This window comes from Callithrix jacchus, chromosome 2, assembly GCF_049354715.1.
Source record: "Callithrix jacchus isolate 240 chromosome 2, calJac240_pri, whole genome shotgun sequence".
Lineage (NCBI taxonomy): Eukaryota > Metazoa > Chordata > Mammalia > Primates > Cebidae > Callithrix > Callithrix jacchus.
This window is the reverse complement of record NC_133503.1, coordinates 18172763-18197568: the sequence shown is the minus strand read 5'-3', so window position 1 is coordinate 18197568 and position 24806 is coordinate 18172763. Positions and strand designations below refer to the sequence as shown.

Here is a 24806-nt window from a genome sequence, read left to right as displayed (position 1 = left end):
GCAAAGGCTGTCTCCCAGAAACCTGGAGCAAAGGTCATTTTTATGGCTGGACTTCAGAAGCATCTCCATTAAAGCTGGGACCAAGGCCAGGTGCCTCCTGTGGCTGTTTTTCCTGTTTTGGATGCTAAGTGCAGAGGGTCTGAGACGTGCCTGCAGTCAGGGACTGGGAAGTAGCAAGACCAGACCAGGTTCTGGAGAGCTGCAGTGGAAAGGCATGCCTTGAGGTGTGAGCTGGTAGAGAAACTCCGTAATCTAGTCTTAAGCAGGACAGTGACATGAAAGCAGCAATAGAATCTGATCATAATTTCCAAAAATGGTTTTCAGTTTTCTAAAAAGCAGAATCCTTCCCTTAAACCAGTTATGACCCAGGCTGAATGCATAGACCCGACGAGCATAGAGATGCTGCCAGCTGGCACGGGCTGTGTGGGGCTCAGGACTTCAGAGGCCTTCGGAGTCCTGAGGTCCACAGGGCTCCTTTTGAAAGCCACTGGTTTACAGATTCCATTGGGAGGGAGGACAGAAGATGGTTTTTCAGGTGATGAGGGCTTCAGCTTAGAGTGATCATTTAGGAGATTTTAGATGTGGGGTATAGGGGTTGAGAGTCCTGAAGCACCCCAAGTTTCCTGGAAACTGAGAGGAGGGTGGAGCCCTCACCTGATGCAGAGCCACTGCCCGCCAGGAAGAATAAGAGAGCAACTTTCTTACTTGCTCATTCTGAAGTCACATGAAGGGCATCTGAGAGAAGCCAGCCAGCCAGTGACTGAGCACGCATGGGCTGTAGGGTGGGTCCATGACCCACTGGGGCTTGACCAAGATCCCAGCATCATGTGCACAGAAGAGTGTGGCTGAAGGCTTAGTGTCAGGAATGGCATGGGACTTGGCACAGGAGACCCATTGCATGTAGAATGGCTGGATGGAGGGAGGGAGGGAAGGAAGTGGGGGATGGAGGGAAGGGAGGGAAAGAGGGAAGGTAGGGAGGGATGGAGGGAGGGATGGGGGAGGGGAGAAGGAAGGAAAAGAAGGGAAAAGAGAGAAAGAGGGAAGGGAGGAAAAAGGGAGAGAAAGAAAGGAGGGAAGGGAGGAGTGAAGAAAGGAAGGAGGGAAGGAGAAAGGGAAGGAAGGTGGAAGGGAGAGGAGGAAGGAGGGAAGGGAAGAAGAAAGGAAGGAAAGAGGGAAGGGAGACCTACAAGGAAGGAAGGAGGGGAGGAAGGAATGAAGAAAGGAATGAGGAAAGGGAAGAAGGAAGGATGGAAAGTGGGAAGGGAGGAAGAAGGGAGAGAAGGAAGGAAGGAGGGGAGGGAGGGAGGGAAGAAGAAAGGACAGAAGGAAAGTGGGTGGGCAGATGGAAGTAGGCCTGAAGTGGTAACACCAAAAGGCACCTCAGGGAAGCCTTGGTGCTGTTGACATCTTCCAAGGTCTGGGAGGCATTTTTCACTTGGACGGACGGTTGCCAGGGATGTAGTCTTATGTAAAGTGATATGTGAATGTTGCCATTTACTAGTCCTCCAGCAGTGGGCCTCAGTTTTATCATCCTCAAAATGGGAATAATGATGCCTCCTTTCACAGAGCTCACACGGGTTGAAAGGAGTTGTGCTTGCCATGTGCCTGGCACCATGTCAGCCCCAGTGAACAGCAGGGATATGGGGCTGGTGGGTCTTTCTCTGCAGCCAGACAGGCAGTGGACCTTGGAGAGGCCTTCAAGGCTGGGCCTGGCCAGTAAAGAGCTCCAGGAGGACGAAGCATGAGAATCAGACAGGAACTCACTTTATACTCCAGATCAGCACAAGGGCTCTAGAAGTCAGCTCTTCCTGAGAAATTCCCGACATTCCTTGGGGAGCAGTGATGTGCTGACTGGAGTGCCAGGGCAGCTCCAGTGAGGGGTTGGCAGTGCCTCCCCAAGGAGCCCTGAGTAGAATCTTCCCCCAGCCAGGATGCCCTGTACTCACTGCCCTCCGTGCAGCTCCTTTCCCCCTGAGGATTATGGTAGCCCAGGTGTTCAAGGGCTTCTCCCAGGACAGATTCAGGTCCCCTTAAAGCCCCTGTTCACTGCACCTGGGAAGTGGCTGGGTCTGAGTCAAGAACAGTTTCCCCGCTAACCTGTCTCAGACTCGCACAGGAGCCTAGAGTCCCAGGGCAGGGGAGGGATTTGCCCCTTTTCCCAAGGCTTCACCAGGGGCACCTGAGGGCAGGGCAGGGTGGCAGGGCCTCAGCAATCACGGTCTCTTCCACATTGCAGGCTAAGGCCCTTCACCTCCTACAAGCTGCGCCTGAAGGCCACCAATGACATTGGGGACAGTGACTTCAGTTCGGAGACAGAGGCGGTGACAACGCTGCAGGATGGTGAGCAACCCAGGACACAGTTCCTGGCCACTGCCCCTGGACCCTAGAACACTGAGGCCCCACTATCATCCTGAGCCAGAAAGGGGTCACCAGGGAGTGATAAGCGGTAGAATTCCATTAGTGACAGGCAGCTTGGAGGGTTTCCGCACAGCCTGTGATCATAAATCAAGGCTTCAAGGGCTTCCAAATGGAATGGAAGTTTCTTTGATTGGCTTCCAAAACCCCTACTATCCATTAGCATCTCAGAAATTGAATAATTGATAGGGTCATTAAAAATAAATGTCAGTGGGTATCTGGGTTTTAAGAGATTTTCCCAATTGTTCTCATTCGCAAGCCACTCTTTGGCAACAGTGCAGGTAAGTAATAGGAAGTGAGGTCTCCTCCGAGCTCCAGGTGGCGTTTTCACCCTCTCCATCCTACCTCTGTGGCACTGGGCCTGAAGATGGATTGTCCTTCTGTGTGGCCCAGGCCTGTGGTGAGCCCAGGAGGCAGCTCTGTCACCCACATCCAGCAGTGATCACAGGACGGGTAGAATGGAAAAGAATGGATGGTGGGTAATAGCTTAGCTCCCAGGCTGGAAACCAAGCACTTAGTTCACCCAGCAGTGCTTCATCATCATTCCCTCAGCCTACCCCCAAAGCACTGTCTTTACCATTTAAGGCTCCAGTGGAAGAATTTTCCAATACATCAGTTTCCAAATGGCTCACTCTGTGACCTCACATCTTCAGTTCTGCTCTCTCGATGACCTGGAAGTGTGGTTTCTCCCACACAGGCCTCCCTGGACCTCAGGGACCAGCAAAGGGGTTGAGCAAACCATTCCCAGCTTCCCAACAACTCACAGAGGCTGTTTTGCTGCAAACCCTGCTAACTCCCAGCAGACCAGAACCTGCAAGGGGCTCCAAGAGGCCCCAGCTATACTCCCAGGAAAAGCGCACCTGCCCCTAGAGAAACACTGGCTGGCTTTTACAGCTCCTGCCTCTCACCCAACTCTTTGCTGAGCCTGAATCCTGGGAGTTTGTTGGAGCCTTAGGGAAAGCCAGTGAGGAAGAGAGGAGCCACTCTGGGTATATGGGGTGGTCCAGGGCCTTAGTAAATGGGCCCTGGGGAGCTGGGATCAGCCCCAGGAGCTCACTGTCCAAGAGTCCCACATCCTTGAAATGTTGAGGAAAAAAAAATATATATGAATTAAAGAAGTACAATGTAACAACTCTGTATTTGTTTGGAGAGTATTATGACATTGTACAATTTATAGGTTACTCAAGAGAGCTCCTACAATTATAACAATGATACAAATGCATAACATTGTACAAATGTATAACAATGTATAACTTGTTACAAATGTATAACGATGTTATATAACAATGTTACAAATTATAACATTATAGGAGGTCTTATGAGTAACCTAGAAAGGATTTAAAGTATTCAGGAGGATGTGTGCAGGTTACATGCAAATTCTGCACCACCTTATAATAGCAAACCTGGAGGCCAAGGCTACTTGTAACTGGAAAAGCCTTTCCAGTTAATCCACTTAAAGTGGGGACCAGTTTTACACTAAACCACAAGGGAAAGGCTTTGCAGGAACTAACTTACAAAACAAAAACTATATAAATGCATTCATGTTAACCTTACCTTTAACACAATTGAGGTAATATTTGCAACTAAGCACTAAATCTTAGAATCAAGAACAAAAACCCACACTAGCTGATATTGTGGTAACCTCCCTGATAGATTGTGTAAGAGCGAAGTGCAGCAGCCTCCTTTGACCTCCAGGGTGCCATCCAAAAGGACCATTTATGAAAAAAAATATTCAAGAGGCCTGACTTATCCTTTGATATACAAATCAGGCTTTGATACACCTATCTTGTCATTGCCTTGCCTGGGATGTGCAGTTTCATTTTGCAATGGATTTGCATTGTATTTCTGTTGTATTGTCTTACACTATCTAGAGATTGACAGGCACAGACTCTCTCCAGGGGGTGGGGAACCCTTAGCAAGATAGGGAGAGTCCTCTGAGTATGTGGATGGTTTACTGATGAACAGTTTCTTTTTACAGTGATTTCTATTTCCCTGCACAACCTCACAACTCGAGGACATTGAGAACTCCCTATAATGGTACTGCTGTGTCACCAGGGCGGTCAGGAAACTGGCTAGAGGGCCCACCATTAAGCTGGAACCGCATGAGGTTGAGGGGAGCTGGAGGGAGACCTGTCCCTAAAGCAGAATGGGGAGGATGGAGGTGTGACTGATGCAGGCACTGCCAGGCCCAGAAAAGAATCACAGAGCAGGTGATTCTCTGTGCTGAGTGGAGAGGTGTCTGCTAGATGCACAAGTGGACCTATGGGAAGAACATCCTCATTCAGTTCAAGTAAATATGGACTGGATGCAGAATATGTGTCAGGCTTCTGCTGGGCCTTCCCCTCTGGGAAGGCAATATGTCCAGATAGGACCATATAGATTCAGAGGGAGTAGAGGAGATGGGAAAGAAGGGCATGGAAGACCTCCTGGATGTGGCAGATGACGAGAAGGTTAGTTTGGCCAGAGTGCAGGGCATGGCCATGGACAGAGGTCAAACCAACCTTGTCCCTCCAGAGAGCAGAGTAGATCTGTGGCAGATCCCCTTCACTCTGCTGTCCCAGCCATTTGCAGCCTCACCAGAAATTGACCCCGTTTCCTGACAGCCCTTTAGCATTTCAAACCAAGTGACCTGGCATGATCATGTGTCCTACTCAGGAAAAGTAGCTCTCACCTAGGTATCTTAAAATAAATAAATAAATAAATATATGTTTCCCCCACTCCCAGAAGATCCAAACCCTGCAGGAAGGGTCTCCAGCCAGACTGCTTCACAATGCCCTCACTGGAGAGGTGCCTCTAGGAACGTCCACCATGGGGAGAGCCCAGTCTGGGTCTGTTTCTCAGGGCCATTGTTAGGGTTCAGTCCCTCCTATCCCAGGCACAGGCTTTGAAGAAGCTCCGGGAATCCCTGAGGAAGGGCAGGAGAAGGGGACCCCTGGAGAAGGAAAGAGGCAGGGCTCAGCTTACCACGTTCCCTGGGGGTGGCCCGGGGAAGGGCAGCGGAACATAACCACCACCCAGACACCTGCTTTCCCCTCCTGTGTTTTCAGTTCCAGGAGAGCCCCCAGGATCTGTATCAGCAACACCGCATACCACATCCTCTGTCCTGATACAGTGGCAGGTAAGAACAAGGAGAATCGTGTGTTTTGTCAAAGGTGTTCTCGTTTTCCTGTGCATTCAGCCATGATGGCTGGACATGAACTGCAAGCCCAGCCCCGAGCTAGGCGTTTGAGAGTAGAACTGAGGGGACACCCCCTCAGACTCACAAACGCAAGTGGGAAATGGTGTCAGTCGTCATCTCGGTGTAGTTTCCAAAACATTAGAAGCAGGACTGTGATGCACGTAGAGAATGAACTTGACAGTGCTTATTCAGGAGGGACCGGCAGTATGGGAGGCCAGTCTGAGAGCATTGGAGGAACTGAGTATGTCTTTGCATTTGACCAGGGACACTGGAGCAAGGCTTTCATGTATACACAAATTGGTTATCACCCTCCAGAGCAGCAGTAAGAGTTAGCTTTACTAGAGAACTCATCTGCAACCAGACAAAATATCTACTGGATTGTACATATTTTCCCATAGTCTGGGTCTGTATTTATTATTATTATTATTTTGAGACAGAGCCTCACTCTGTTGCCCAGGCTGGAGTGCAGTGGCACAATCTTGGCTCACTGCAACCTCTGCCACCCAGGTTCAAACGATTCTCCTGCCTCAGCCTCCCAGGTAGCTACGATTATAGGTACACACCACTATATCCAACGAATTTTTGTATTTTTAGCAAAGATGGTGTTTCACTATTTTGACCAGGCTGGTCTCTTAACTCCTGATCTCAATTGATCCACCTGCCTCAGCCTCCCAAAATGCTGGAATTATAGATAAGCCATCACGCCCGGCTAAGTCTGAGTCTTTAATCTCCAGCAAGCAGTGAGTCAACCAAAGACATATTCTTCCAGATAAACACAGAATCCTTGGTGGGGCCTGTTCAGCAATGCTCCAGTAAGGCATTGAAGGACATACTGCTGTCTCTTTCCCTTAGTTTCAATTTTCGGCAATGTTTACTAACAAGTGCATTGATGGCAAAAATAACAGAGTGACAAACTGCCCAAGGAAGGTCTATAGGCCTCAGGGACATCCCAGCTGAAGAGTGGGGTGGGGATCTGCATGGAGGACTTGGCCCAGAGCTCACGTGGCCTGGGTCTGGGGCAGACAGATGTTGAGTTTCCTCGGGGCTGGAGGTTGGCCTGGCAGCAGACACAACAGACAGACAGGCAGGGGGCCAAGCACGAGGGCAGAGTCAAATCTTCTGGCCCACAGGGAAGTTCCCAAGGCCAGAGTGGGGGCTGCCTTGCTGGGGAGCTGGGAACACAGTGGAATGGGGCTGGCATGGGGCCAGGTCAACCTAGGAGTGGCTGCTGGGAGCTGGGGTCGGGAGGGCGGTCTGGTGGATGTGAGATTCTTCCTTGGAGCTGGTGCTGTCCTCAAGGACAGTGGCAGGGTCCCTGGGGCAGCAGGTGGGAACGATGGTTCAGGTAGTCAGGAGAAAAGCAGGAGGGGAGAAATGGTCTGGACATGACCTTGGAGAGCGATGCACTCCGCTGGCATGGGGAGGACCACGGGGTTCTGTGGAAAGGAGAGGCTGTGGAAAAGGGCAGGGATGCTGGGAAACCCAGCTGAGGCCACATGGGGATGTTCCAGACAGAGCATCTCCTAGGGCCCTGCAGAAGGGCGACTCCAAGGGGAGTGGCCTCACTCTGTAGCACGGAGGATGACAGCCAGGGCCAGGCTAAGATAGGAGGTGCCAGAGATGCCTGCTGGGCCAGAAGAGAGACATGCTGAGTGAGCGGTGTCAGCCACCTTCCTGGGCATGGGCTTGAGTTGTGTGGTGCTGGAGATGCTGGAGAGGAACCTGGTGAGAAGAGCCTGGGTGGGCTGTGGATGGGGCTTGCTGGAGGGATCTTGGGAGGGGCTCTGCTTCCCCCTCTTGCTGTATGATCCTGTGATATATGATCATGTTTGAAGTATGAAAATGGCAATTTATGTGATTCAACCCCATTTCACTTGCTACTACCACTTGTTTGAGGGATGGACGGTGGGCATGTAACAAGCTGGGTTCTGTGAAGAACACATAGTCTCCTTCATGTGTCCATGGAGGTGTGCGGGGCTGCTTCCTGGACACCTTTCTCTTGCTAAGGGATCCAGCTTCTCCAGATAAGATAGAAACCTTTCTAGGGGATGAAAGAATGTCCCAGTGGCTCCTGGTGGAACTGGAAGAGTACTGCTGTGGCACTCGGCCCTGCTGAGTTTACTAGAGCTTAACGGGCCAGAGTGGGAACCAAGAAAACAGCCTGGGCCCAATCCCTGCCCCTGGGAAATCGCAGCTTCTGATCTGTCTGGGAGCCACTGGCAAAGTGAGGAAGGACTTCCCACTGTGTTTCCCAGGCTGGTCTTAAACTCCTGGATTCAAGCAATCCTCCTGCCTCGGCCTCCCAAAGTGCTGGGAGTACAGGTATGAGCCACTGTGCCCCACCTGTAAGTGGGTTTTGAGGCTGTGTTCTAGAATTCTAAGCAGTTGACCACACCCTGAGGGAGGCTCTCAGTGGAGGATGTACTCGTTTCTAACAGGCACCTTCCCAGAGGAGGGTTACAGCTGCCTGGGCAAAGGTGGGGAGGCATCCTGCCTCTTCAGAATGCATCTTGGGGTTGTTTCTCTTCACTTGTGCCATCACTCACAAAGGACCAGCTCCTGTTTGGGGTGCTAAGCTCCGGAGGGGGACCAAGGCAGGCTGCAGAATGTGAAGAGCTTTCATTAAGTACAGTGGGCTCTATAAGGTGTTGCTCAAAAGACAGTGAAGGAACAAAACTAACTCTGGCTAGAGCAGCACCTGAATGTACTTTGTAGGACAGACAGGCCCTTGCAGTAAAAGGCTGGAGAAGTGTGTGGCCCCTGGCACAGCCTGAGCAAAAGCTTCTGGGTGATGTTGCTGGTGTTTGATGCCATGTCTCGCATGGGATGGTGTGTTGGGCCTCCTGTGCTCTCAGACCCATCAGGACTGAACTCTTTCCACTCTCTATGAAGCAGAAGGCACAGCATGGAAACTGAAAGCTCAGATGCCCAGGGAATCATGGCAGATGGATTAGGTTTGGATTTGGCCACCTGCTCTGCCGAACTCACGTGAGGCAGTGGCATAGTTGAGCTTCCCTCAACCCAGCTCCCTGTCTCTAGAACTCGGAGAGTTAGGCCCTGCCCCACTGCCCCTACCCCCAATCCACCCCCCATACCTCCTGCTCAGCAGAGGGATCTGGGCAGGAGATTACACAGATGCCAGCAACCACAGGGGGCCCAGGGGACACCTTATGGGTAGCTGGAAGGAGGGAGGCTCCCCATGGACGTCCTGCCTCCTCCCACCCCCAGGCCTTCCCTCCGCTCAGCCCTGTAGCCTCCAGATTGCCCACCTTAGCAGCTCTTCCGGCTCTTCCCCGCCCCTGAGCACTGACTTCCTCCTGCCTCCCACATCTGGTGATAAAATCCAGGCAGACTCCTACCAATTCATTTGCATTTAAACAGGGGCTTTTGCCTTGGCCTATAATCCCGCACTTTGGGAGGCCAAGGCAAGTAGATCATGAGGTCAAGAGATGGAGACCATCCTGGCCAACATGGTGAAACCCCATCTCTACTAAAAAGACAAAACTTAGCTGGGCATGGTTGCCCATGCCTGAACTCCCAGCTACTTGGGAGGTGGAGGCAGAAGGATTGCTTGAAACCTGGGAGGCAGAGGTTGCAGTGAGCTGAGATCGTACCACTACACTCCAGCCTGGTGACAGACAAAAACAAACAAAAAAACCTAGGGGCTTTTGAAAAATGAAGAACCTCCAGCAGTCTGCTGGCGGAATTTCTGATGCATGGCAGGCAAAGGGAAGGTGTTTTGAGGAAAGGCTTCCAGTTCCCTTCAAGCTTTTCTCCACACAAACAGCCAAGCCAGTGTGCAGTGACACACAGATGAGGCCATCTTGAACTCCAGCTCTGACTGAGCATCTGCCATGGCCGAGGCCTGGCCCAGGTGCTGAGGGCATTTAGACATGAACGCAGCCCAGACATTGCCCCCAGGAGTATGCAGAGTCAGAGACATGTGAAGGACTGGGACACCGGTCTGCAGTGCAAAGCGAACCTTTTGTTTCAAGTCATATAATACTCTGGGGACCATGTAGCGAGACTTCTACCTGTTCCGGGCATGGGGTTGAGCCTGGGAGTTTTGAGCAGCCAGCCCAAGCTTATACTGCAAGGTGGCTGCAGGGCCAGTACCTGAATCTGGAGCCTGACCTTGACCTCGTGGGTGCATTGTAGCTGTCATACTGACGCCTCCAAAGCACCTCCAGAGTTGGAGAGCCTCTTTCACAGATTACAGACAGGTTAATCCCAAAGTCCAGAATGGAAACTGGTTGAACCCAGTTCAGAACCCCATGCAGGCAGGCCTGGGCATCTCTGTGAAGCCACCAGACCCTTTATAAGGCTCCCACTGGGAAGATGGCACTTGCTAACAGAGAGACCTATGCCAGCTGCTGCCTTTAAGCCACCCCCTCTGGGGGTACGGGCTGCCTGTAACCCCTCCCCAGGCCTGAAAGACTCCTGCTGGGAGGGGATGCATTTATGCATTTTGACTCTTCAGGGATTTCTGGTGCAAACAGCATCAGTTAGCCTGTTGGCCAAACATGGCCCTAGCCCGCTGGCTGATGGACATTGTGCCTGTTGGGGGAGGGGGATTGGCCTCTTCTCCTTATACCTCTAAATTGTCCCATCTGCCTTGGCTAGAAATATCTGTAAGTCCAAGCTCAGTAACACTCAGCCCCTTCCCCTCCATCTTCCAGCCCCAGAGACTGAGAAACCATACTTGGTCCCCAGGGAGAACAGTTTTATTTTCCAACCTCCTAACTTTCTGCTTAGTTGATAGTTTTGGTGAAATGAATCCAGTCCTCCCCATCCCACCCAAGCTTCCCCCAAAAGTAAATTGCTCTCTCTGTAATCCTGTCTCGTCTGTGTCTGCAGAGCTGGCTGGAGGCCTCTGCAGTCTTCCTGCTGAGGTCTCAGTGCCTGGAGCTGCCCCGGGTCTAATCTGGGGTGAGAGGGAGGCTTTGAAGGTGACCTCGGGGTAAGGTTACTTGGCTGGTACTTACATTGCCCCAGCTACAAGCTTTTGATCTGTCTGCTTGCCTCTTCATCCCGCTGATTGAGTCAGTCCAGAGTGCAGAAATGGAAGCTGAGGGCTCTCATCTTCACTGCCCAGACTCCAGCCATTCCCACTGTGCCACCAGTGTGAGCAGCAAGGACAGCACTCCCAGCAGGACTGCCTGGGACCATCTGGGTGGACCAAGAGCCTTGGGCAAAAAGAGCAGGTTCTCTGGGTGCACAACTGTGTGCTAAGTGAAAGCCTTTATCGGGGAAGTGTTGCTGTTCAGGGGCCCGGGAAAGGAAAGTCAGAAGCCCCCGGGGTCTTGGAAATCACTGCCATCTGTCATTCAGCAAAGGGCTCCTGTCTCTGCATTTTTGCAAGACTGGTTGTTATCAGGAGTAGCAGTAGCCCACAGGACCCACCAAACCCATCCATGGCGCCAGTGGATTGGAGGAAGCTCCATTCTGGCCAGTCTCCTTCTGGGGAGCCTACCCGAGTGTGGAATGACTCAGGACCTGGGCTAGTCCTGACTCAGGCCCCAGGAACCATAACTATAGTCTGGCTTCTGCTCCTAGACCCACGCAGACCTGCCCTGTCCTTCATGCCCCTCACTCACATCTTGTGGGGCTACATCAGGCACTGTGCCCACCTTACAAAGGGCCAGTCCCTCTTCCCTCATCAAATGCTTCCTCCTCCTCCAAGGGCAGCTCAAAAGCCATTTCCTGCTGTTATCCTCCAGTTCTTCCCAGCAGTGAGCTCACCCCCTCTGAGGCTTCAGAGGCATCTTCCTCAATCATTCCCTGGCACCTGGTGTACAATAGCTCAGGAGCTCTTCTAGATGCAATGAGATGGCAAGACATATCCTGAGGGGCAGAGTTTACTGTTCGTACGTGTTTCCCCAGTAAGATGCCCTGAGCTTTTGGTGAGGCTGCATGAGGTGACAGGTGCAGATTTTCAATGAGCCAGAGCACCAGGCCTTCCTGTTGGCTCTGGGCACTGCCCTCCCTCTCTGTGGAAGGCCTAAGGGGCCTCCACAGCGCTCTCCTGCCTCCCTTAGAGCCACGTCTATGCAGTGGCCTGAGTCACACGGGACAGATGACCTATACTCTTTAGTGCTGACATAGTCAGCAAAATGACCCTGGAGAGCAAACTGCCTCCGGTCTCTGAAATCCAGATGGCCTGCGGAGAATCACCTCTCTTCATTCTTACACACTGACTTTTCCAACTTTTGCATCCATTGTATTTCCTCTAAGGAAGTTCAGTAAACCTTCTATCTCAGTGGGGCTAACAGTTGTGTTTGAAAAATGATGCCCTACAGAATGAGGGCTTTAATTTCAGTCTCAGCTGTGACCCACGAGATAACCAGGGCTAGAGTATGAAAAAGCAAACTGCAGGATCGCTTAAGCCCAGGAGTTTGAGACCAGCCTGGGCAATGTGGTGAGACCCCATCTCTACAGAAAATTTAAAAGTTAGCTGGGTGTGGTGGTGCATGCCTGTAGTCCCAGCTACTCGGAAGTCTGAGGCAGGAGGATCACTTAAGCCCAGGAGGTGGAGGCTGCAGTAAACTGTGATCACACCACTCCACTCCAGCCTTGGCAACAGGGTAAGAATAAAAAAAGAGCAGACTGCCCAGAACCCCATTGCGTGTGATGTGAGTTGATGTGCCTGTGTTGTGTGGGTGTTATGCACACACAGGATTTCCACCACGCCCCCACATCTCTGCTGTTGTTTTCATCACAACACTGTCTGGACCCAGTATGAAGTTGAATGCAACACTGACTGGCTCCCACTCCTAGCACAAGGGAATAATTTTTAAAGAGTGGGAGTAAAACCACTGAAAACCTAAAAGCTGCTCTGGGCCGGGTGAGGTGGCTCACACCTATAATCCTAGCACTTTGGGAGACAGAGGCAGGGGGTTGGTGAGGTCAGGAGATCAAGACCATCTGGCTAACACAGTGAAACCCTGTCTCTACTAAAAATACAAAAAATTAGCCGGGCGTGGTGGCAGTCACCTGTAGTGGCGCTACTCGGGAAGCTGAGGCAGGAGAATTGCTTGAACCCAGGAGACAGAGGTTGTAATGACCTGAGATTGCACCACTGCACTCCAGCCTGGGCAATGGAGCAAGACTTGGTCTCAAAAAAACAAAAACAAAAAAAAGCTGTTCTGAATGTGATTCTATAGACCCCACAGGGAGGAAACCAAAAACAAACCCCATCAGCACCCCCAGTTTTTAGGAAACCATAATGACATGCCAAGCCCTAGGGGTGCAGACCAGAACTGGGGGCCCGGGATGGGTAAGCTGGAGAAGGAACCAATGAGAAGCCCAGGACACCTGTGAGTGACCGTTGCTGGCATCCCAAATGCTGTTTTGTCATCAAAATTGTAGAAAAGAAAAAGAGCATTTAATGAAGTCAGCAGACACTGTAGCCTCTCCCACCTGCTCCCCCCATCCAGTCTCTGGACTGGGCCACCAATTCTCACTCCTTCCTTTTCTGCCAGCTCTCAGCTTCCTGAGCTCAGAGCTCCCTGGTCAGGTTTGGGTTTTATTTTGTTTTCCTGGCAAACTGAGCAGTGCTGGGAGCCTCTTGAACCAGTGAGGAAGGACTCCCTGCTGGAGAAAGTCATCAGTGGCCACAGGGCGTGGACGGATGGGGTGGCCACGTGCCCCAGGGACCCTGCTGTGCCCTGCTAATGGTCTGCCACTGCCTCAGGTACACTGCACCCTGGAGAGACCCTCATCTGTGCTGGCTCACTTTCTGTATTATTTCTCTAGCTCTATTACTGGAGGTACTTTTAAAAGCATTTCCATCTGTAGGTTGTCCTGATGGAAGGCAAGCAGCACTGGGGATGGAGTGGGTATCCAGAGAAAACCTGGGATGGCCAGTTACATCTGAATTCCAGAACAAGAATTTTCAGATTCAGATTTAGCTGGGTGTCTTGTATTTTTATAGCTTAAAAAAAAGCAAAAAGCAAGAGACCTCACTTGACATTGAAGTCCCTGGGTTCTGGGTTGGTGGTTCTGTCCTGGTGTCCGACCTGAGCACGCCCCAGCCCTGTGAAGGCAGCCAGCCGAGGCCAGAGCAGAGGAGCTGGAGCGGAACCAGCACCAGGATCCCCTCAGCTGTTACCGGTGGCCAATGAAGGGTAAAGAGAGAAAAGGAAAAGCCAGTGGGATTATCCCTCCCAGATAATTGCCAACTCTACTGTCCATTTGAGAAGTTGGAGCCAAATGCCTGGCAGGGCTGTTTCCTCCTCTCTGGTCTGTGGTGGGCAGCAGGAGTCTTTGGAGCTGGGGCTGCAGCCCATGGGATGGATGGGTGACCCTTGTAACTTTCTGTAAAATTGAGAGGGCTATGGGGCATTGACAAGCACACCGTGGCGGGGACACGGGGGACTCAGACACATCCCCCCTGGACAACAGCTCTCTCAGCCCCTGAGTTTGCACATGGGCCAGAAGTGCAGCTATGTCCAGGCTGGAGTGGTGTCTAATGGTGTGGGTTTGCAGGGCCCCTCAGACATGGATTGCAAAGACCCAGCAAGTCCACTTAGGTATTCCTGTTAATGCTTTTCTGCATCTGATGGGGAGATTATATCCTGTCATGGTGTTTCTGAATTGGGAGCATTGCAGGGGAGTCAGAAAGTCCCAGAGAGGGACAGCTGTCAGCAGCCCTGCGTGGCAGTGTCCTGGGGCTGCCCAAGCTAATGTGGTAGCAGCCCTCATTTAGGAAAACGTCCTGAGTCCGCCAGGTACACACTGTGCCTCTGGTGCATGCATGAGTGTCACGTGTTGCACTCATGAGTGCTGTTCCTCATTGCTGCCGCAGTGTGAGTGCCCCTCACTATCCTCACTATTCTCGCAGAGAGCCTGGGGAGCAAGGCACACCACTTCCTCCACATTTGGGTTTTGCATCACGAGTGGCAAGAGTCTGAAGAGAAAGTATTTATCTAAACATCCAACCCCTTTTGGTGCCTGGGTTCAGTTAGTGACAATTGGAGAGAGTTTGGATTACAAGGATGTGTTTTGTGTGACTGCAAAACAAGTTACCACATGTTAGGTGGTTCAAAAGGGCAGAAACTTATTCTCTCACAGCTCTGGAGGCCAAGAGTCCAAACTCAAGGCATCAGCAGGGTCCTGCTCCTCCTGAAGGGTCCCGGGAAGATCCTTCCTGCCTCTTCCAGCTTCTGGTGGCAGGCAACAACTCTTGGCATTTTTTGCTTATAGACACATTACTCCAGTGTCTGTCCCCATCTTCACCGGGTGTTCCCCCTATGTGTCCTGTGTCCTAATGTCCCTCTTCTCATGATTTCCCTCCACTCATCAAATTAGGACCCTCCCTAATCCAGTAGGACCTTGTCATAATGAATTGCATGTGCAAAGACTATTTCCAAATAAGGTCAGGTTCACAGGTGTCAGGGTGGTGAGAGGGAGGGTGGGGTCAGCTGGTGGGTTGTTCAGAGCAGGCCGCCTCCCGAGATTCCACCCTTCTCTGGGCTCACCACACAACATTCAGCCTTGAGCATGTCCTTTGGGGGGACACAGTTCAACCCACAGCAAAGGGGCTCTCGTACAGCAAAACTGTGGCTCTGCCCGGGGAGCAGGATGGTGCTGCGGTAGGTGCGGGTGCCTCACAGTGAGCAGAACACCAGAAGTTCCATGCACATCCATCCTTGGATGAGGCTTCATGGCTGCATCTTCAGCCATCTTCTGGTCACAGCTTAGCAGGTTCCTGTTCCTTATCCCTCATCTGAGTATCCCAAGAAGAGAGACCAGATGCTCAGAGGCTCAGCACCCAGATGAGCGGGAGGGTTGCCGAAGCTTTACAGGGTGTCTGCCTGGAGCAGGAGGACTCTTCTCAGTCTCAGATTTGTCTCCTGTGTGGAAACGTCCCCTCCACACTTACATATCAACAGAAATAGACTGAAGGAAGAGGCAAGCCTTGCGCTGGGTCTGGAGTAGCAAATAGCCACATCTTAAAGTAGACGGCAGGTCTTGGGGTCTCCCAATCCCATGTTTAGATTCCAGCAAGACCTGAACTGCCGCCTCCTGGTCTGCCTATCCTCCCTGTTCCACTGAATCCTTATATGGGTCTCATGAGCGCCTGGCTGTGACTTGGTCAGAATTGAGGGATCAGAGCTGGATGGCAAAAGTGTATCTGTTGCTTAGGGCAACTGAAACATCACTGCACCTCAAGGCAATAGGCCAGGCAGCCATCCTACTTGGGGCCATGGGGATTCCAGCCTGAGGTGTGAGTCAGGCACACTGGGGGTGGCCTAGCATTAGGAGGCATCAGTGAGGGGCATAGTGAGGCTGCCACAGCCTGGGTGGCAGGGGATGAGAAGGAGGGTGTGGTTAGCTGATGGGTGGTTCAGAGCAGGCTGCCTCCCGAGATTCTACCCTGCTCTGGGCTCACCACACAGCATGCAGCTGCTCACTGTCTGCATCTGTCTCCACCCTCTGGCCCTGGTCTTGGTGCTCATTTGAGGATTTGAGGTGGGCAGGGGACAAAATGGCCGTGTCCCCACACACATGCACACAAAAACCAGGGTTCTGAGAGTGACTCCGCAGCTCTGTGCTGTGCCCTGGGAGCTGCCTGTGTTCCTCATGACGAATCTGACACCAGTCACTGGAACCCACGACTTTTTTCTGTGCAGCTGGCTAGCTAAATGGGGTGGAGGTGAGCCCTGCTGCAGGCTGGCTGGGTTGACACCCGCAGCATGGCTGAGTTAGCGTGATGTCTTTGTAGCCTCCGAGGGACGAAAGCCTGAACGGCCTTCTTCAGGGATACAGAATCTACTACCGGGAGCTGGAGTACGAGGCTGGGTCAGGCACCGAGGCCAAGATGCTCAAAAGCCCTATAGCTTTACGCGCTGAGCTCACAGGTAAGACTGTCCCCGCTGTCCTGACGCAGGGAAGGAGGTTCCCAGGGGACCCTCAGCATCTGCTCAGTGCACATCATGGTGGGAAATGCCGCTAAGAGGAGGCTAAGAGGAGAGGCAGCCCTGCCCTCGGGAACAGGAAGCAGGCGGGTTTACCCTACCAGGGACATGCAGAGTGTAGGTGTGCAGCAGGTGGGTGCAGCTGCAGAGGCACAGGGGCCTTGTCTGCCACAGACTGTGTTAAGGGGAAAGCAGTTGCCAGGCCTCCAGGGAGTGCACGCTCCCAGCCTCAGTGGGAGAGGACTTTGGGGCCTGAGATGGAGGCAGGGAGCCAGTGGAAATCTGTTGTAAAACCCACCAAATCCAGGGACAGGCCCCACCTGTCTGTACTAGGCACAGCCTCAGCATGGAGCCCACGGTGCTCACCCCCGGGCTGATCCCAGCTCAGCCAGTACTGTGCCATGATCGTGGTTCTGATGATGGCCCAGCTGCCTTCAAGGCAACTTCTGGAACCCTAGGGAAGGAAGACTGCCCACTCTCACCTCACCTCTCCTCTCTTGGATGGAGGTTTGAGGGGGTTCATTTCCTGGCACCCACCAAATGGTGTCACAAAAATACTCTGTCTCTTGACATCCTCGTGCTGGGGACAGAGTGAGGGAACAGCTCCAGAACATGCCACGTGGATGGCGCCCTCCCACTTTCTGCCATCCCCATCAGGGCTCCCTGGCTCACTTGCCATCGCCAACCTCGGGGCCTTCCACACACCCGGTTCCCACCTTAAGGCCCTGCCTGCAGATGGCAGCTCCTGTGCTGACACAGCTTGCCCCCAGCACAGGCCAGGTGTGGTGCTGGTGAATGTTGAAGACGGGAAAGTGCACCACTGTGGTCTGCACTCTCGGCACACGCCGAAGGTGACCCTTGATGACCACCAGACAGTTAGCATCTCCCTGGTCTTTGTCGCAAAATTAAAGCACAGCACAATAGAAGGCCCCAGGATGTGGCTGGGCTTCTGCACCTGGTCACATAGCTCTCTCTCTGGTGGTTTGCTGGGCTTGTCCAGCTGACCAGGAGAAAAGGCATCCTGCCACTTGGTGCTAAGTCATGCCAAAAACTAATGTGTTTCACAGAATCAGAGTGGTGAAGGCAGCCCTCCTGTCTGGGACTGGGGTGCCTTGTTGTTTATGAGGAGGTGCAGCCCCACTGGGAGCGGGTGGAAAGCTTGGGTGGCAGCGGGGTCTTTATTGCCCTGGGAGGTGTAGCGTGGAAGCTGGCTGGCATCCCAGTGAGACGCCCATCTCCCCTGTTCCCACCACACATCCCCTGTAATGACCACGTCCCTGCATGCTAACCACCTTTCTGCTTTGCTTACCCCAATAGCCCAAAGCAGCTTCAAGACAGTGAACAGCAGCTCCACATCGACGATGTGTGAATTAACACGTAAGTGTGCGCTCTCCGCGGAAGCCCATGCCACAAAGTGCACACACTACGCCCGGAGCGCACACACTGGCCTCTCAGTACAAGAGAAAGCCAGTCTGGATTAACAGCTCCAAGTTTCTGGAATCGCCTCTCAAATGCTGTATCTCCACATACCAAACCACCAGGAAGACAGGAAAGGAAGCCTCTAGAAACAGAGGCCAGGGAAATTTACTAATATCTGGTCTTCAGGTTTGAGACAGAGAAGAAAGCCAGATAGAACTGGATCTCCTCTCCCACTGCATTCTTTCTCTTTAAAAAACAAAAAAAAACCTCTTTTTTTTTTTTCTTTTTTAAGAGACAGAGTTGCCCAGGCTGGAGTGCAGTGGCGTGATCATGGCTCACTGCAGCCTTGAACTCACGGCTCACTGCAGCCTTGAACTCCCAGCTCAAGTGATCCTCCTGCTTCAGCCCCCCTTAAGTAGCTGGGACTACAGGCTCATGCCACCATGCCTGGCTAATTTTTTTTTTTGAGACAGGATCTTGCTGTGTTGTACAAGCTGGTCTTGAATGCCTGGACTCAAGCAATCCCTTGTCTCAGCCTCCCAAGATGCTAGGGTTATAGGCATGAGCCACTGCACCCCCCCAGCCTCTTTCTTTTCTTATTGTGATAAAATACACATAGCAGAAAACACACTCTCTTAACCATTTGTAAGTATACAGTTCAGTGACATTAAGCACATTCACACCGTTATGCAGCCATAACCATCATTCTCCAGAACTTTCTCATCTTCCCAAACCGTAACTCTGTCCCCATTAAATACTAACTCCTTACAGCCCCTCCCCAACGGCACCCACCATTCAACTTTCTGGCTCAATGGATTTGACAATTTGGGGACCCCATGTGGAATCATGTCATATTTGTCTTTTTGTGGCTGGGATATTTCAAGAGCAACATCTTCAGGGTCCATGCATGTCAGAGCAGATGTTAGAATTTCCTTCCTTTTCAAGACTGAATAATATTCACTTGAATGATAGACCACATTTTGTTAATCCACTCACCCTCCTAGGGAGGAGTTTCAAAATCCAACTGCAGGGCTAGATGTGGAACCATAATGTTATTCACTAAAACACAGGGAACTCGGCTGATTTGGGAAGTGGAGGAGACAGGAGGGAGAGGCTGACCCTCCCTGAGCCTCTGCTGTATTTGGGCATTCTGCAGGAGTGGGGATGCTTTGCAGGGCAGCACACCTCCAGCGTGCTGAGATACTGACTCCACAGCATGGGCAAACCCTGTAAGCATCTCTTTGAAGGCAGCACTCCACGGGGAGGGGCTGAGTGACAGAAGCTCTGCTGGGCTGGTAGCTGGCAGGAGGCATGATTTGCAGGCCCACGCATACCACCATCCACACCAGCACACAGGTGCCAGGCACACACGCAGTGCCTCAGAAAAACCAAGCCACCACGATGCAGTGTTCACCACTGGAAGAACCTTCCAGAATGTTTTGGCTTAAAGGTCAGTTGCTCTCCCACTGTCACTAAGCGCAGAGCTGGTGCTTGGCCGCCTACCCTGAGTAGTTCTCCGTGTGCAGCAGGCCACACCCTTTCTTTCCCAGGACATGGCCACTAAGGTCTCAGAGGCCTCTGGTTACCAATGTCTTTCTACACTCTATTTTAAATGCCAGAGTCTTACTCCATCTGTTCATAATTTCAAGGAGAGATTCTGAACCAAAAGGCAGGCCCAGGTTATGTTTTTTATTCTAAATCAGGGATCTCCAGGCTGGGCGTGGTGGGTCACACCTGTAATCTCAGCACTTTGGGAGGCTAAAGCAGGTGGATCACAAGGTCAGGAGATCAAGACCATCCTGTCTAACATGGTGAAAGCCCGTCTCTACTAAAATACAAAAAAAAACCATTAGTGGCTGGGCGCGGTGGCTCAAGCCTGTAATCCCAGCACTTTGGGAGGCCGAGGCGGGTGGATCACGAGGTCAAGATATCGAGACTATCCTGGTCAACATGGTGAAACCCCGTTTCTACTAAAGATACAAAAAATTAGCTGGGCATGGTGGCGCGTACCTATAATCCCAGCTACTCAGGAGGCTGAGGCAGGAGAATTGTCTGAACCCAGGAGGTGGAGGTTGCGGTAAGCCGAGATCACGCCGTTGCACTCCAGCCTGGGTAACAAGAGCGAAACTCCGTCTCAAAAAAAAAACCATTAGCTAGGCATGGTGGTGCACATCTGTGGTCCCAGCTACTTGAGAAGCTGAGGCAAGAGAATTGCTTGAACCCGGGAGGTGGAGGTTGCAGTGACCTGAGATTGCACCACTGCACTTCAGCCTGGCGACAGAGTGAGACTCCTTCTCAAAAAATATCAGGGGTCCCAACCATTTTGACACCAGGGACTGGTTTTGTGGAAGACAACAGACCAACTGGTGGGGGAATGGATTTGGGATGATTCAAGTGTATTACATTTATTGTGTACTTTATATCTATTATTATTACATTGTAATATGTAATGGAATAATTCTACAACTCACCATCATGTACAATCAGTGGGAGCCCTGAGTCTGTTTTCCTGCAACTAGACAGTCCCATCTGGGGGTGATGGAAGACAGTGACAGATCATCAGGCATTAGATTCTCATGAGAGTGCAAACCCTATTGTGAATTGTACATTCGAGGGATCTAGGTTGTGCAAGGCATAAGGAGTGTACAACCCGGATCCCTCACATGTGCAGTTCCCAATAGGGTTGACACTCCTGTGAAAATCTAATGCCTCTGCTGATCTGACAGGTGGCAGAGCTCAGGCGGTAATTCGAGGGATGGGGAGCAGTTGTAAATACAGATGAAGCTTTTCTCACTCACCCACCGCCGCTCATCTCCTGGTTTGCAACCTGGTTCTTAACAGGTCATGGTTAGTGGCCCAGGGGTTGGGACCCCTGTTTTAAATCCTTTACTTTAGAGGAGGGAGCTCTATGCTGCCTTTTTTTTTTTTTTTTTTTTTTTTTTTTTTGAGATGGAGTTTCACTCTTGTTGTTGCCCAGGCTGGAGCGCGATGGTGTGATCTTGGCTCACTGCAACCTCCACCTCCTGGGTTTAAGCAATTGTCCTGCCTCAGCCTCCCAAGTAGCTGGGATTAAGGCACCTGCCACCACACTCACCTAATTTTTTGTATTTTTAGTAGAGACAGAGTTTCTCCATATTGGTCAGGCTGGTCTCAAAGTCCTGACCTCAGGTGATCCACCTGCCTCTGCCTCCCAAAGTGCTGGGATTACAGACATGAGCCTCTGAGCCCAGCCTCCATGCTGCCTTTTATCTGAACACAGGATAGAATGAGTGTATCTTTTGCTTAATGGTGGTGGGTGCATCATTAATAGGGAGGAAAGGAGGAGAGTGCCCCATCAAAGAGGATGCAGGAATGTCACAGACTTCCAACAATCCCCCTCCTCTCCTTGGAGGGTGCTGCTTCCTTCAGTGTGGTTCATAGGGAAAGCTTTCTAGGAACAGAAGGTGGTCCTGGTGGAAGCTAATCCCCATTTCCTTTAACCCTGCAGATTTAAAGAAGTACCGGCGTTATGAAGTGATAATGACTGCTTATAACATCATCGGCGAGAGCCCAGCCAGCACACCGGTGGAAGTCTTTGTTGGCGAGGCCGGTAAGCTCCGTGCACCCCCAACCCCACAGCCAGCAAGGGCCATAGCGGTGGGGACAACCAGGTGTGCTGTGGCCAAGCCCCTCAGATGCCCAGCAGTGTTCTTCCTCCTTGAACACATTGCTACTGGGGCCGAGGTCTCCATGCCACTGGCTGGAAAAATGGGCTCCGCTGCAAGCTGGAATGTCCTGACAGCTTAAGGCAATGGTCAGGTCTTGCTTTTGAGACCCAAAGGGTTTGTTCAGTAACTGGGGCCATCATATTTAGTGTGGCTTTGCTCTACGAGAGCAGTATTAACTCAGTGGGGATCTGGGTGTGTGGGAAATGGAACCTCGTTATCTGGAGGGGCAGATGTCTGCCTCGGTCCTTCCATGGGCTTTGGCAGGGCCCTGGTGACTGGAACCAGCCTGATACCCTGGTGACAGCCCATTCTCTAGGTCTCGGAAAGTCCACTGGACCATTGTCTCCACCCCTTTTAGTTAAGATGTGACTCTTAGGTCTGATTCATGGGACCCTGCCTTCTGTAGGGCTCACAGTGAGAATCAACATCGTTTTTAGATCACATTCTGACTATCCCTCTTCGGGCCCAGCGTGCCTCAAGTAATGAGAGCAACACCCTCCCTTCAGACAAGGAAACTGCAGAACCTCCACCTCCTCGCTGGCTGGTGATTGTAAAAAGTTCCCTGACTTCACATAGAGCCTGGTGTTTCTGCTCAGTGCTGCTGCTGCAGATTTAGAAGGGTGTTGCTTCAGGCCTGGAATAATTGGAGTGTCCCTGAGGCTCAGCTTTGCAGGAGGGGCTGTACAGCAGGAGCAGGCAGGGGGCAGCTCGGACTTGGTGGGGACAGAGGAGGGAAACACATCAGGTAACCTTTTGCAATTGGGAAAGGATATTGTTATAAACCAATCAATAGCGCTAAGGGTCTAGCCCGGAGGATTTTTTCTGGAATGGTCAAGCAGCATTTGCATACAAATGAGGATGCAGTTGCAGTGGGGCACCAAGAGTATATGGCATTTCTGCCTCTCCCTGCACAAAGATTGTTCGAGGGGTCACTATGAGCCACCGAGTGGTGGCTAGGCATTTCCTCAGGGAGGGGTCTGGCTATAGAAAGAGCCTGTTGAGGGCCATGGGCAGCTGCCGAGGGTTCTATCAGGGAGGGGCATTAGGGTGTTGTCAGCAAAGGGTGGGGGCCACGGCAGACAGTGGCCACGGCAGATTCTGTGCTCTCTGCTAGTATTCAGGTGACTGGGCCCCAGGGGGCCCCCCAAGGTTGCGGGGGTGGGTAGGTCAGCTTGTGGCCCCAGGGGGAGCACAGGACAGGAAGGCCAGGAGCCTCAGTGTCTGAACTGCAAGCAGCAGGTGTGGGTGTTGATGCCCTGCCTGAGGGTCCGCCTGCACCTGGGGGTGGGATGCCAGGATCCAGGGGGCTCAGGGCACCTGAGCAGGCCCTGAGTATCAGGGACTGAGGCAGAAGTCCAGAGAGAGAGCTTCAGCAAGCAGCAGGGAAACTAGGGGTGGTACGGGAAACTCGGGAGTCGTGCTGGGGGCAAGCCAAGCCACAGTGGGATGGGGTGCTGCACCTGGCTCCAGGTCTGAGGTTTGCGCTGTTTGTGTCTTACTTCCTTCTCATACCACTGTAAAGTGACTGGATAATTTATAAGAAAAGACATTTACTTGGCTCACAGTTCTCCAGGCTGAACAGGAAGCATCGTGGCTTCTGCTTCTGGGGAAGCCTCAGGAAGCTTCCAATCAGGGTGGAAGCTGAAGAGGGAGCAGGCGTCTCACATGGTGAAAACAGGAGCAAGAGAGAGCAGTGTGGGGGGTGCTACACACATTTAAACAACTAGATCTCATGAGAACTCAGCCATTCATGAGAAACCCACCCCTGTGTCCCCGTCATCGCCCACCAGGCCCCACCTCCGTGATGGGGATTATAGCTCAATATGAGATTTGGGCAGGGACACATCCAGGCCATATGAGTCTGTCATTGTGTAAAGATGCGTATAACATTTAAACTGTTCTACGTGTACAGTTCAGCTGCATTCAGAATGTCGGGCAGCCATCGCCAACGTCCATCTCTGGAACTGCCTCTTCTTCCCAAACAGAAATCCATACCTATTAAGCAGGCCCCCTTTTCCCTCTTTTCCCATCCTGGGCAACCTCTCACTTACTCTCTGTCACCGCAAGTTCACCTGTTCCAGATACTTCGTACAAATGGAGTAATTTGATGCTTGTCTTTTTGTGTCTAAATCCTTGCACTCAGCGTGAGGTTTTTGAGGTTCACCCACGTTGTAGCAGACGTCGGAATTTCCTTCCTTTTCATGGCTGAGTAATATTCCATTGCATGCATTTGCCACATTTGGTGTGTCCACTCCATGGATGGACACTCAAGGGGCTTTCCCTTTTTGGACTTTTGAATGTGCTACTGTGAGTATGGGGGAGTGAGGGACTTTTCAGCAGTGCAGATCTGAGACAGCCCAGGTGTGGGAGGCAGCTGCAGAGGCTGTAGGTGGGCCTGGCCTCTGAGGTTGGCATAACAGTGTGATGTGGCTTCTCCCTCCCCTCCCCACGTGGGCATCCCTGTTCCAGCCCTCCCTTCCAGAGGCCTGCCCTCCTTCTCTGCCTCCTCCTCAATACACCCATGCCCACCTCTGCCCAGAGGCCTGAGTTCTGCCACCTGCACCCTTTGGAGTCCCACAGAAGGGTAAGGAAAGCCTACTTGCTGTGCCCAGGCCACCAAAGCCTTTTCCATGCACACACAAGCTCCCCCTGGACACGCTGCACTGCTCACAGAGCTTGAAGGCAGGTGCTGAGAGTCACAGGGGAGCTGGTGCCTACAGTGTCACACCCACCCAGAGTGCCCTGTGCAGCCTCTCCAGTTTAACCTGACCGAGGCCTGAAGCACGCTTTATGCTTTTATCCCCTGAGGAGCAGCTGCTGTTGCCCCAGGACACCCTCCAGGGCTTTGTCTCTTGGGAGCCCTCCCTGTCCCTGTCACTCTAGGCAGGGCCCAGATTTCTCCACTGCGCTCCTATCCTGGGTGCCTTGTGCACGTCTCTGCCTTCCCCCCAGCAGTGGGGCTGTCTTCTCTCTAATGCTGCTCCTCCCTATTAGACCATGCTTGCTTCATCCTAAACCGCTCCTCGCCCCCAGGGTTATTGCCAGAGGGGCTCAAAAATACCTTTGTCATTTGGGCAAATTGAGGTTCCCAGACTTCCACATTAGGATACAGGGCAGGAGTGCAGCTGGGGAAACCCTATGCCAAGGGACATGCCCTGGAGACAGGGC

At 52.1% G+C, this 24806-nt stretch overlaps 1 protein-coding gene across 1 annotated transcript in view; it reads left to right on the top strand.

Annotated features, from left to right (window-relative positions):
• The window catches only part of SDK1 (sidekick cell adhesion molecule 1), a 1001700-nt gene that overhangs the window by 896992 nt on the left and 79902 nt on the right, over positions 1-24806 (top strand). Inside the window, exons 31-35 of the mRNA XM_035283177.3 lie at positions 2237-2340; positions 5463-5533; positions 16320-16455; positions 17830-17889; positions 21419-21520. Of these exons, the coding sequence (XP_035139068.2) occupies positions 2237-2340; positions 5463-5533; positions 16320-16455; positions 17830-17889; positions 21419-21520 (473 nt within the window). The remainder of the gene's footprint in view (positions 1-2236; positions 2341-5462; positions 5534-16319; positions 16456-17829; positions 17890-21418; positions 21521-24806) is intronic.